At 45.7% G+C, this 14557-nt stretch overlaps 1 protein-coding gene across 1 annotated transcript in view; it reads right to left on the reverse strand.

Annotated features, from left to right (window-relative positions):
• b4galnt4a (beta-1,4-N-acetyl-galactosaminyl transferase 4a) overlaps positions 1-13131 on the reverse strand; it is a 150933-nt gene extending 137802 nt beyond the window's left edge. The window contains exon 1 of the mRNA XM_042110023.1: positions 11338-13131. Within this exon, the coding sequence (XP_041965957.1) occupies positions 11338-11479 (142 nt within the window). The 5' untranslated portion in view covers positions 11480-13131. The remainder of the gene's footprint in view (positions 1-11337) is intronic.
• Between the last annotated feature and the right edge of the window lie 1426 nt (positions 13132-14557).

Below are 14557 nucleotides of genomic sequence, written 5' to 3' on the forward strand. Positions count from 1 at the left end.
CTGCACATTATAGCCAAACACAACACAGCAGAGCACAGCACATTATAGCCAAACCTTACGCACAGCTCAACCTTACTTACTGTAACCATGTCCAGCCCGAGCCTGCATACCATAGCCTAACCCAACACAGCCAAGTTTAGCCCAACCCAGCCAATTCTATTTCAACACAGCACAGCCCTGCCTGTGTGTGTGTGTGTGTGTGTCTGTGTGTGTGTGTGTGTGTGTCTGTGTCAGTGTGTGTCTGTGTCAGTGTGTGTCTGTGTCAGTGTGCGTCTGTGTGTCTGTGTGAGACAGAGAGAGCGTGGATGAGAAATAGGAAGAAAAAGAGCGTGAGAGAGACGTGCATGTGTGGGACAAACAGAACAACATGTGGATGAGAATAATATCAATCACAATTGCAACAGAGAGAGGCAAAAGAGACAGAAAAGAGACAAATGAGAGAAAGAGATGCACGTGAGAGACACGTGAGACAGACAAATAAAGACAGGAAGCCAGTAGACCTCTTTAACGCAGGATGTGGAGACTGTTTAACCACTGAGCCGAAACCACCACAGTGAGTTGGAGCAACTAGCCTGGCCAACTAACTGCCTTTTTCCCCTCATAAAAGTGCACTTCGATAAGACCACAGAGTGTTCTTCATGGCACTGCCTCAGCAGACCTACCTGCAGAACTTCACCGAGAAATACTGCTTCTACAACACAGTCAACTGCGTCGATGACACACATGTCCAACCGAATAAAGACGGCTTCTGTAGATGACACTTAGTACAGAGCCAAGGACAGAAGCCCAGAGAGGGGTCCGGTGACTAATTTCTCTTCCCGACAAATCTAACATTCACCATATGGTGCGAACAAGCTTTTGTGCTCTGCACCACCAATCAGAGCTGTTCTGGAAGGAAAAGACGCTATCAAAAATTATTTTTTTTTTGTTCATTTTTTTTTTTTCCCTCTGAGCGCCCGCAAATGTTTGACAGGGCGATAATGGAGTTGCTGCATATCTATCTGCTGATGCAGGTGAATCTGCAAATCCGACGAGGCAGAAATGAAATGGAAATCTGACAGCTGATTTGCACAATGTGCATCTGTCTGGGAGTGTGTGTGTGTGTGTGTGTGTGTGTGTGTGTGTGTACAGGGTGCGGTAGAGATGTTCTCTCTGTCGAATTTCCTGTGGATCATCTTTCCTGTGGTGACATGGGACCCTTTGGAAAACTTGAGGAAGGTGCTATGTTGCAGGCTATATAAAAACCCTGAATTGATTACAGGAGAAACATGATACTTACCACCTTTCAACTCAGCCCGTCCCCACTGGATGAACGCAACACCTTGGCTCACACTTTGTTGTCTTAATCACACACTTTTGTCAGAATAAAACCTACTACTAGTCACCCCTGGCCTATTTCAAGCTGTATAACGCAGCCTTTCATTGTTTTTAATGCTGTTTTTTATGTATGTTCTCAGATAACTCACTTTGTATGTCATAAAATGTATTTTAGGGTGATATGAAGACAAGATAACTTCTTCTCACAGCTATCTGAGTTATTCATCAACACGGCATTAACACAACAGACATACTGTATAGGTTGATCACCAAACATACAGTATGGTCAAATGCATCTGACCAATTAGCTTTCATCATGTGCCAAGTTCTGTCCATGATCTTTGCAAGATCAAACACACACACACACACACACACACACACACACACACACAGAGAAACACACATGCACACAGAAGCAAACACACACACATGCGCACACACTCACTTACATACACATAGCATGAGTTGCAAGAGTAGGAGATGGAGACAAATTAACAAACATGATTTATTTTGTGGAGAGAATGTGCAGGACTGAGCAGAATGTTTTGTACCGCCATGCCGTACATCTAGTTTAGTACCAAATTATTTTGAGGACTGGTCCTTTGATTTTTGACTGGTGACTGTGACAAAAAGCAGTTGCAAAGAGAGAATATCACAGACTAGCACTTTTAGCCAGTGTTGCTGAATCTATTCATATGGTTCTGAAAATATGAGTCATGCATATTCATAGTTGTAGCGTGATTTCCTTCCAGCTGACACATGCGGCAATGCATACATTCAGTCTGAGTCATAACACTTCCTGTTTCACGTTTGATCAAATCATTTCCTTCGTTGTCCCAAACAGACACCCCCACAAGATAGTGGGGGTGTCTGTTCATTGACTATACAGATGACAAATGCCATTCGCGGAAAGTGACTGTGAAATTTATTTTATTTCAATTATCCTACTAATGCAATTAGCTTGGTTTTGACTGCCGAAGAAGTAAATATATATACTCTTTTGATCCCGTGAGGGAAAGTAAGCAACCCTACAAAACCAATTGCATCCTAGGGCTCACATTCACCACTACAGAAGAGTGGGTGGGCTTGCCTCCATGAAATCCAATTGTGTAGCATCCCCACTTAGGGGGTGCTCGTAGGGTTCACTGCATCAGAGCTAAGAAGACTGAACTGAACTGAACTGAGACTAGTGAACTAGATGAAAGGGCAGAGACACAGGAAGCCTTGTCCACTTGCCTCCAGTCTTAGTGAGCATCAATGTCTACACTGCTTTGCAGAGAGCCACAGTGATCAGTGTGTGTGTGTGTGTGTGTGTGTGTGTGGCAGGAGGTTAGCCAGAGCAGGTGACCTGACTCTGGGGGCGGTGGACTACACAGACTGGGGGGAACTGCACAGCACAGCACAGCAGGGTCCCCAGGGAGGGATCACACCAGAGGCTCGGCCATGGCTGATTAAGGGAAGAGGCTGTCAGTCAAGCAGCCCCAGCAAACAGCACAGTCACACATTCCCACACACTCCTACTCACACACAAACAGGCAGACACAGACACACAAACACACACACACACACACACACATATACACACACACACACACACACATACAAACACACACACACACACACACAAACACACACACACACACACACGAAATAGGAAGGCAAACGTGGGCCACCTTAAATACAGCTGTGTGCACAATGACACACACTCAGACTTCTGTGCTTACATTTGGCGAAAGGGAGATAAGTGTAACTGAGAGCAGTCCACAGAATGCATTTAGTCAAGAGGAACCTGAGAGTGTAAAACGCCTGAGAGTTCAGACAGTGCCTGCATTCGCCTGAACTCTGAAGCGCGAAACTTTAACACAATAGCCAGCTTCCCCTCAGTGAAGAGCACAGCGAGTCTGACTCACACTCCCATTTAACGCTGACACGCGGAGGCACTGTGTGTTTTCTGGAGAGACACAGAGAGACAGAGAGAATGGCAATTTCAGATGACTTTGTTGTCGTCTAAAGGGGGAAAGCACAAAGTTCAAAAGCCGTGCTGCTACAAAGAAATTTCAATTTCTCCAAAAAAACAACTTTTCAATTTAAAATTTGAACACTGAAAAGACCAACTTCCAAACAATGCCAGGGCTTAAAGCAATTAGCTGGTGCTTGGAAAAAAGTTTCACTTTCATCAAGCACAAAAAGGAGCACAGAGACTTTTTAAAAAGGGAGCAACACAAAGAAGTCAAACATCCCCACTCCCTGCTGTCTCGGTACTGCTAGAGTCCCTGGATCCATGCACAAGAGTTTGAAGTATAAGTCCACCTTCCAGATTATCCACGACGCCATTCAGCTCTAGACTGACACAGAAGCAGAGTAAAAAGAACCAAGACCTATGTGACAAACTATGTGAGAAAGACAAACTATGTCAGTCAAACTATGTGAGAAAGACAAACTATGTCAGTCAAACTATGTGAGAAAGACAAACTATGTCAGTCAAACTATGTGAGAAAAAAAGAGGTGGTCACTAAAAGAAAGACATGATTCTTCCTCAGATTCTCCCCTCTTTGGGAAAAACCTTAAAGGGCAGTGGTTGGAACAGAAATACTGCCAGGTGGAGGCCTTAGGCAAATACGAGCCCTGGCTCTACAGGCAAACAGGGCCTCCTCTTGAGGTCTTTTCTGATGTCTCTTTCTTCTTTGGAGATGAGGCGGAGAGGAGGCGGCAGGGGCGGGTCAACCTCTCTGTGTGCCCAGGTTGAGGTGACAGGCGTGCTGTTGGCTTTGTGGTGCCATTCTCAGAAACCAAAGCAGTGCTGGTGTCCCCCCCCCCCCCCCACTGCCAGAGGAAGTCAGTCTGCCCTGCATGGTGACAGCTGGGGAACCACAGACTTTGCCAACTCTAACCTCATTCTGCCTTGCTCGGGTGATTGACAGGTCTAATCACAGTCAATTGAGGCTACGTCTACACGAAACCAACGGTTGTATTTTCTTTGAGAGAGATGGGTGTGTGTGTGTGTGTGTGTGGGTGTGTGTGTGTGTGTGTGGGGGGGGGGGGTTCTTGGGGGGGAGGTTGTGTCTTTTTACCAAATGAATAGTAAGCAGTTTTCAACCGATGATAAGAGATTTTGGTAGAGAAGGTAAGAGAATTGGCAGCTGTGTGTTTGGGCTAATGAATTATTGTTTGTGTGTGCCTGTGCTTATCTGCTTATCTGTGTGTGTGTGTGTGTGTGTGTGTGTGTGTGTGTGTGTGTGTGTGTGTGTGTGTGTGTGTGTGTGTGTGGGCGTTTGGGCAATTCTAGGAATATACTGAGATTGGCGAAAGCTAGCAGAGCACAGTGCAGCACAGCGCAGCGTGACAGGAAGGTGACCCTGCGCAAGTGTGCTGGGACCACTTCTCAGAGATCAGACGGAAGGACCGCGCTGCTTTACCGTGCCTCCTTTGGCGACTGATCGAAATCTGTCTTCGCCGGGCGACTTGCTGGAAACAGACACCCACTTCAATGCAGTGCGGCTCCACCGCTAGTCGACTGAAGAGAAATGTAAACCGCCACACAGACAGCCACGGCTGGAGCAAAGGGGTGGGGGTGGGGGTGGGGATGGGGTGGGGTAGGAGTGGGGGTGGGGGGTGCGGATGGGGTGGGTCTCCAGTTCCCATTGCACAGCTGTAGTGCAGTTATTTAACACTGGGCTTTAATTTAACTCTGTGACAGCTACTGTTTTATCTGAGTGTGTCAGTGTCTAGTGAAAGGCGTTTGGGGTTTGCAGAATTATCAGCCATGGACAGATGCCAGATCGCTTCCCCTGCCATCCGCTTCCCGTGGTGTGTGTGTGTGTGTGTGTGTGTGTGTGTGTGTGTGTGTGTGAGTGTGTGTGTGTGTGTGTGTTTATATGTGTGTTTGTGTGTGTGTGTGTGTATGTGTGTGTGTGTGTGTGTGTGTGTGTGTACGTGTGTGTGTGTGTGTGTGTGTGTGTGTGTGTGTGTGTGTGTGTGTGTGTGTGTGTGTGTTTGTGTGTGCGCGCGTGTGTGTTTGTGTGTGTGCATGTGTGTGCGTGTGTGTGTGTTTGTGTGTGCATGTGTGTGTGTGTGTGTGTGTTTGTGCATGCTGCCATCCTCTCTTGGCCCAGCGGTCTGCTATACAGCGGCTGCCAGAGAGCAGACACTGCAATCCTTCACCATCTTCCCTTTGCATTTAGCTACCACAGCGAGGAGCGGGCACAGTGAGGAGCGGGCCAGGTGAGAAGATCCTGGCAGCCGTCACAGAGAACTCTCTCTCTCTCTCTCTCTCTCTCTCTCTCTCTTTCTCCCTCCCTCTGTAGAATAAGCACTGGCTGTCTGCCAGCACACTCATTTGCATGGCAGTGAGTCGGTGCCTTGAAGGTGGCTTGTTACAGGCAAACACAAATTTCATTAACCTCGGGGTTAAAAGACTCTGGGCTTTCTCATGGCCTCTCCTCTCACCTCCGCCGGGCACCAGGCTCAGCACCCAACCCTATCAGAACACAGTTCCACATCCACACACACACACACACACACACACACACACACACACACACGCACACACACACACACACGCACACACACGCCCTCCTGGGCGCAGAACAGGGCCACTACACACACTTCATCAGTGTAATGGAATAAATGGAATAATGGAATCACTGTTCATCCCAGACTTTAATCTGTCAGTCATTTTGCCGGCAATCACATTCAGTCTACCTAAATGAGGTATTTAAAAGGCAACCAGCCTTGGGGGACCGATGGGGGAACAAAAAGTTCTTTTCAAATCCTCAGCTTGACGCCCAGGCAAACCAAATGATCCGATGAGGAATAATCAGCCATTACTTACTTAATAGAGTACTCTGGTACAATTTTGTCAGTTGAAACAATACACACACACACATATTTTCTCTCTCTCTCACACACACTCTCTCTCTGTCTCTCTCTATCTCTCTCTTTCAATCACACACACACAGCCCCATCATCAGAATCAGAATTCTGAGCTCATTATGTCCTTCGGATAAGACCCAGCTCGGATTCCATTTCAGTTGTTAATGAAGGCAATCTCGGGTCCCGTCCTCTCCACACACAGGTTCTGCTTCACCAGACACTCTCTGATGAAATCACACGCAACTCTCAGATTGTCCAAACACTAGCTTCAGCAGGGCCATGAAATTAAACTGTGTTTTGCTCAAAGGTACCGAAAAAAATAGTTTCCAATATCGTGGGGGTGCACTGTGCAGCATTTTTGGCAGGGATCGGGTGGGGTGGGGGAGGGGGGGGGGGGTGCAGCACATAAAATTAATCTTTCCCAAAGACTTTCTTAATCCAATTACACAAGACACGGGGCCTTTGTGAGCGTGGTGCTGCCTGCATAACAAAACTTTCCCGGGGACTGGAGTCTAGTGTCTGAGAGCTTGGGCGCAGCGGGGGCATGGAGATGGCTGTGGCTCTTCTCCCATTCCACATTCAGACTCTCACACTGGGCCCTGCTGTCAGGAGTCACCCGCTGCACGGTGGCTGCGTCCATTCAGACAACGGACATGGCCCACCTCTCTGTAAAGCCGTATCAGCTAACCTTTCCCCTCACCACAGCTTCCCCTCTCTGACCCGGCCATCAGACGCCCCCCTTGACCAGGGTTTTGTGCTTGTTCTTTCAACTCCCACTGCCCTCTCTCTCCTCCATCTTTTTTTCCTCTCTCTCCTGAGTGTTTCTCTCTTGCTCTTTTTCCTCTTCTCCGTGTTTTCTTTCTTTCTATCTCTCCCTTGTCTTTTAAAAGAACTTATCGGAAAATCATATTCACCAGCAAGCAGCCCCTCCTCCCCTTTCTCTCCTCCACGTCTCTGTCTGCATGGCTGCAGTCTCTCCCACCACAGTAAATATCCTGATTTGGAACAGGGCAACCTTTGTGTTCAGCTCCCGGACCCAAATAAATGTAGCCTTTGACAGCCGGGCTACACTGCTGCCACCTATCTTGATTAGCCTCTGTGTTTGTGAGTGTGTGTGTGTGTGTGTGTGTGTGTGTGTCCCGCGCCCCCCCCCCCCCCCCCCCCCCGCCCCCACCTCCGCCACCACCCCACCCAAACCTCATTTCTTAGGGGATAAAAGCATGTCACGCTAGTCTAAAAAGCACTCAGTGGAAAAACATGCATAAAGGAAGCATGTACCTCAGTGTGTCTGGGGGCTCTTGGGCATTACTCGTGCTGCGCTGGTCAAATACAAGTGCATTCATCCATCCGCGAGCGAGCGAGCTCTGTAGAGCTTTAAACTAAATGCCACTCTCCGTAGGCAACTCAGTTCGACTACAGAACTGTTCCTGCTCTCATTCTTTAGGTGACTCCGTAAAGGGTAGACTGCATTTCTGACAGAAACGGAATTGAACAATATAGATCAACAACCAGCACAAGAAAAAGAAGGCCCAACATGCCTTAGCCACACAGTCATTATTCCCAGTGTCAGTGCGCCCTTTAAAACCACACGGTGAATTTCAGCTGATCGATCGCCTGTGGCCGGCCCCTTCCCAGGAAAAACGCCACAGCGCCATGCTTGTTGACAAAGACGAGTGGCAACAATTACAGTTCATCAAGAAACATCACACGGTTTCCAGGCCTTCCTTGGGTGCCCGTCGGGGCTAAGACTCTCTCCAGGGGGAATGTGTACACAGTATACGCACACGCACACACACACACACACACACACACACACCAGAGACCACTGTCACCCTACTGAGAGGGAGAGAAGCCCAACCATACCCTCCACAGCCTGAGTATGGACCCAGCATCTCTCTGTGATGAAGGCTTTATCCCTTGCTGTGTGCTGTGCAGTGTTATGCCACAAGCTTGTGCACAACAGGATCTTATAGAACAGCGTGCTGTGCGTTTCCTGTGTTGGTTTTGTTCAAATAAATGTGATCGCTTGGGGTTTCCAGCAGGATGGAACCTGCCGCCTTATACAGTAGTTATACTTTGACAGCATATCTGGAGGAAAACATCAACCTCGACCTGATTCTTAACAGAGCAACAACAGACTAGTTCTGAATAAAGAACAACAGAACCCAATAGAATGATGTTTGTTAAATAACATCAATAGCTATTTAATTACACCTAGAATATACAAAATACTATTCCCAAACATTTTGTTTTTGTATAGCAGATATGTTCCACTATCTTCGGATTAAAAGAGGCCAAGGTTGTTTAGCTGATTCCACATTCATTCTAGACATGAAAGTATTTTTTTTTTCCCCCTCTACGTTGATGACTAACATACATCTTGTCTACAACTGTGCACAGAGGCACAACAAACATCCCACCTGAGTGAGTCAAAGAGTTCCGCAGGCCAAGTAAGGGTCTAGGAGCAGCGCCAGCAACTCTGGATGAAATTGCTTTTTTATCCTCCACGGGGCCACTACTGCGGCTGCAGTGGGCGTTCGGAGGTCCTCATCACCCATGATTAGGGCCAGGAGAAGGACATTATGGGGCCAGACTGGACCGGGCCGCTCGTGCAGGCATTCAAGAGGGCCACTTCACCAGATAGGGGTTAGTCTGGCTTAGAGCGAACCTATTGTGTGTGTGCGGCTGCTGGGTCAAGGAGAGGTCCTTGGGCTGGCTGAGCCTCCTTCATTTACCGCTTTGACAAAAACATCTCATTATATTGAGGGTCTGTGTTGTGTTGTAGGGGGAAAATATGAATTCAAGGATGAAAAACTCAAACACACGCACGCAGACACACACACACACACACACACACACACACACACACACACACACACACACACACACACACACACACACACAGACACAGACACACATACACAAACATACACACTCATGTGTGTGCACATACACGCAAACCAATACATTGAAAAACAATTACTGATGTTTATGTCATTTGGGAGGCTATGTGCTCTTCAGTTTAAAAGATGTTGCCTGTTTATGTAGTTTATCAAGGTGATGTTCAGCACTGATATGCCTTGGAAGCAAATTAACTGACAAGCTTCTCTCTCTCTCCATCCCTGCAAGTGTCCAACAAAGGAGTGACCTTGTCACATACCATCACCTGCCATGCTATCTATTTCTCTCTCTGCCCAGTGTCCAATGCTGTAAGCTCCAGCAGTGACTGATCACACCCCAGAGTGTGAAGAGACAGAGACAAAGCATGATGGAGCATTTGTCTGATGCAGGATATGGGCCGTACAGATAGGGTGAAGAATTGGACTGAGAAAAACTAGCTCTCAGGCAGCAGAACAAGAGAGAGGCCTACTGTATGCCTACTGCTACAGTAATGTATATTCACAGATTTGAAGTTCAGTAGGTCATATGCGAAACAGCTCTTTCCAACCGCTGTAATATAGACAATGAGCTACAACTTAATTTACATCAATAAGGGTCATTCTCTCACTGGACAGATAAAATGGCCTCTAGCTCTGAGAGTGTGAAGGGACCTTCTACCAAATGCAAAACGAAAAGACACACTCAAATATTATTCAAAAACTTCAATTTTACACAACACACATCACCCAAATCACTTCACACTTTTATGTTTTCCTATTTTCCTACAACCCTTAGTTTGTGGGACACAGGCTTTTGCATAATTTTGTGGATTCTTATTATTTTTGGAAATGTATTTAATAACTTCACTCTTATGTCACCAAAACCACTTAGCAAATCCGTGGTATCCTGTTAGTTATACTGTCCGTAGCCTCATACCTGCCAATTCTCTTCCATATTGGCAGTTTTATCATTGTTAATAACTGTTAATAGGCATACGCAAAAGGCCTATTGATATCCAGAATGCCAGTCCAGTTTCTGGGGCCAAGCTCATTAAAGTCACCCCTCCTGTCATGTTCGTTTTATGTTTACTAGTTTTGTGTTCCCGGTCAAAAATGACCGCTGCATTATAACTTGTTATAAATCCATAGTAGCACACATATTATTATCTAATGTTGTGATAGACCTTTGTACCAACTTGTGTTCTATTGGATATAACCAGTTTTGTACTTCCATTTGCCATGTATGGCCTGCAGGCCTCACTGACCTGAGCTCATGCAAGTCAGAAAGGGGAAGATTCTATTGGGAAAAGGTTCCAGTGTTGGCTGGTAAAGAAGCAAAGAGGGGGAGTGAGGGTGTGTTTGTGTGTGTGTTTTAATGTACAGAAGCACATACAGTCCATCTGATCAATAAGTTTGTGCCTGGACTCAATTTTATACACTGACCATTATCTCACCCATTCATTTCTAATGGCCAGTCATTTTTGACCGGAAATACACATGGGTGTTCTAACGTTAAATAAAACACTCAAATTGTTATAAAAAATTACAAACATTTGTTTTGTGTGTTCAGATGATGGTAGTCAGAATAAGTTAACAATATTTTTGAAAGAAATTAATTGCAAATCGGTCACATTTGACCGCGAACACAACAGGAGGATTAAAGGTGTGTGTGGGCTCTGTGCACTAGCTTACTTGTCGGCAAACCAGTTTTCTGTTCGTTGTCGACATCGCTGTCAAGAAGCACCTGAAGAAGTGCTTTTGTTGTACCAAAACGTGTGCTCACCGACATTCCTTCCCTCCTTATTTTGTGCAGCCACTGCACACAGGCTGCCGTTTTTAGGAAAAAGGTGGAAGCCGAGCAGAGTGACACACAAAATTGCTCCTTAGGACATTAAAACTGGCATAGGCTACATTGTATCTTACGTTTTGATACAACTAAAGCACTCAAGTAAGCTAGTGCATATCCCATATAGGGTTTTTAGGGTGTTTAAGATTGTAAGCTATACAACTTGTCACTTGCGACAACACATTAGTCGTGGCAAGTGTCTGTGACCTAAATTACATTTCCGTGAAGGGCCGTAACATCTGCACTCTGACCTTGTTTTCTCCCAATAATGTATGCTACCAAAAGCTGATACACATCTTCCATTAACATCTCAATTGCATGTTTGTGGGCAAAATGTGTCCGTATTATATCCTCAGAAGTACAAAAATATGTGTTACTTTTTAGATAGGCTACACGAAGGAGATTTTTAAAAGTCGTGCTTACCTTTACCATAATTAAAATGGAGCTTAATGGCTTTCCCTTGATTGATATGAAGGTATGTAAACCAAATGGCGAAGGTTAGCAGGACCAGGAGTAGAAGGAGCTTGAACTGCTTCCGTATTTTCTTCACCGGGAAGCGCAGCATCCTCGCAGCATCCTCATTCGCTGTAGAACCGTGAATGGATCGGGACAGGTGTTCACCTAGACATCAGAAGACGCAGGTCAGCGTGCAGGCAGTTGCTTACACTATGAGTCTGGAAGTCTGATAGTGCGGGATAGCTCAGTTTTACTCAGCAGTAGCTACCACATTTCTTGGCAGAGACTAAACATAGGCTATAGCTCTCTGGATAGCCAGCTGAGTAGAATCAGATAGTTGCGCTGATAGTTTTTTATAGCATCGTCTTTATGTTCTCCAGCAAGTGCACTTGTCGATATAAAACTAACAGATGTCCGTCGTTAATGCTCAAAGCCAACTTCCAGATGCCGATCAATGTCAGAGATTGTGGCTGCTGGGCGCCGGATCAAGTCGAGAGGTTCCTTATGCCGCCGCCAGTGTGTGGATGAAGAAAATAGCAGTCCGCCGTTAATCTCGTGAAATCCCTCTCTCCCTGGCCTCGCTAACACCAAGGCGCTGATTACTGTAACAGCCACTTCAGAGAGAGATCATCCCCGGGGATTTTACGCCGCGCACATATAATCAGACGTGGAACTTCAAGCAGGATAGTTTGTGAGACGAAAAGGACAGTCCACCTCTTTACATCTCAGGACAAGCAAAGTTCTGAATTTCTCAATATATCTTAATCATAAATTGGCAGTACGCTAACCCATAGCCCATACAACACCACTCTACAGAAATCACTTAGCCTATCTGTAGGTAATGTTATTTTCTGCACTGCACAGTCAAAAAGGTGTTGCAAAAAGGTTATGCGTGGCCAACCTATACGTCCTCAGCGGAGTTAATAGGCTACGTTACATTAGTTTAATTAACATGTGAGAAATAGACTAGATTATATAATATAAATCACTTGAACTAATTCTTATCATGTTCAACTAAATTAGCACAGGCAGTTAAAACTGGTCTGATTGTAAAACAATGTTATAACGGTCTAAAAGTAAAATCCTTTTTTCTGAAATGCAAATTGTTTATTTAACTTGAACTGGTGAAAGACGACTGACACCACGTCCATGTCTTTCAAATATAGGACCTAGAATTCCAATGGTCAGTTAACTCTCTCTGATCTATAGCTTCAGCACAAGACGTTCTTTTTTACTCACTCCGTCCTGTCAGAAGCTATTTCCTTTGACGTCCCTACATCGAAGAATAACGAACCCTTAAACCGCGAAACACGAGTTCACTGTTTTCCAGCGTTCAGGTTGCGAGGTGAGAACACTGTGTATAGACGCGTAATGCCCACGACTCGAAAGATCCCGTCGAAGTCCTTGCGCACCTTCTAAACTGTCGCAATTTGCGAGATAATTTGTAGATTGTGTTATTTTGAAAACACTGAAACGGAGCCCCTTCTTCCGTGGAAATGTGCCACCAGATCCCGCGACAATAACAATCAAATGGACCGCTGAATGCTACAGCATTGCTAGCTCTGTGTTAGGTGTCCATCTGTGCGCTCGGCTCAAAATACGGGGCGCCTCCGCACCTGTGTAAAGAATCATCGAATTTTGTGCGAGTGTCTTATGTCCATGGGCACATTGTCAAGCTATGCAGACGAATTTCACTCCCCCAGTAAATATCCTCGCTCCAGCCCGGCAACCTGTCCCGCCTGCACTGCTCGCACATCAATTGAGAAGCATCCATGACGCTGCTGAGCAACCGAACTTGGGAGGAGTCGTAATAGGCAGTCCCTCCATCCAACCGCTAGCCGAGCTCCAGCCGCAAGCAGCGCAACAAATCACCATTGGGAGAAGCACGATGACGATTGCATCGATTAGTAGGCTATGTTGTCGTTCCGTTCACACGCCCCAATTGAGGGATTTCTCGTCGTGTGTTTTATTCTGTGGTCCTCTATATTGCCTTTGTTGATTTGACCTGCCTCCCTATAAGATATTGTTAGGAAAGTCTAATGGCTTATGGCTTCTAAATGGCTGCCACGAAGACAGAAATGAACAGCCAAGGTAGACAATGTAGACCATCATTGACAAGGGTCTCTCCTGGCTTAAACAGCTAGCTCAAGTGACGTAGCCTACATTTGCTAAGAGTTTTTGACATAACCACTCATCTTCACCCCGATTACACCGGTAATACTTCCAATTGATTTGGCATTTTAATTAGGTCTCAGAAGGATTATCCTATCCTTATCCATTTTATCTTGTTTTTGTTAGTTTTTTTTTTTATGTATGGATTTGTGAATTGATAAATAATGTCATAATAGTGACATGATCTGTAGACCTTGGGGATTTCAGATTGGACCTGCTCTCTGATGGTGCATTCAGCGCCGCCTATTGGCAGAGGTCCTAAACCTACCGCTAGAGATCAAATGTAAGCACTGACATTGCCAGCATTTTATTTTGTTTTCTGTACTACACGTGTAATAAGCAGTGAATGCAGTTGCAGCCTATGCAGTGAATGAGTAGATGTTTTCAAAACTAATCATTGAGATGGTGGCCTAATAATAATACAAAAAGGTGATGTATCTGAACCCACACCACACTATCTAGGACTCCCTCAGTGACACTTTAAAACCCCACTGTTTTGGACAAGGATATAGATTGTTTAGATAATTACATGGATTGCTTTCTATTCTATTGGCTACATGATATGATTGCATATTCCACACACAAATTTGTCCTAGAAAAACACACTCATCATTTTTGGCAACCTCTCTCCGGTGTTTGGCCAAGGAGCAGGACACTCACTGTGGCCAGGATGCAAGACAGGAGGCAGCTTACATGATTCTGAGAGAGGGGGGGGGGGGGTGTGAGAGAGAGAGAGAGAGAGAGAGAGAGAGAGAGAAGACAACACATTCCTCTCACCACAGATAGCCAGACTCTGTCCCCCCTCTGATTCACTGTTATTGTGCTAAAGGGCTTGGGTAATACATTTTGATACAGTAACACATCATACAGTGAATGAGTTTGTGGGTCACTGATATTAAAAACAGTGGTTAAGATTACAGTGACGCAGTTAGTTATACACACAGTTGCTAAATGAGGTGATGGTGGCTTGTCAACGTTCCTTCAGCCAGGACCCTTTCACCCTTCCTGCTCTATT

The sequence above is a fragment of the Alosa sapidissima genome, chromosome 11, assembly GCF_018492685.1.
Source record: "Alosa sapidissima isolate fAloSap1 chromosome 11, fAloSap1.pri, whole genome shotgun sequence".
NCBI classification, from domain to species: domain Eukaryota; kingdom Metazoa; phylum Chordata; class Actinopteri; order Clupeiformes; family Clupeidae; genus Alosa; species Alosa sapidissima.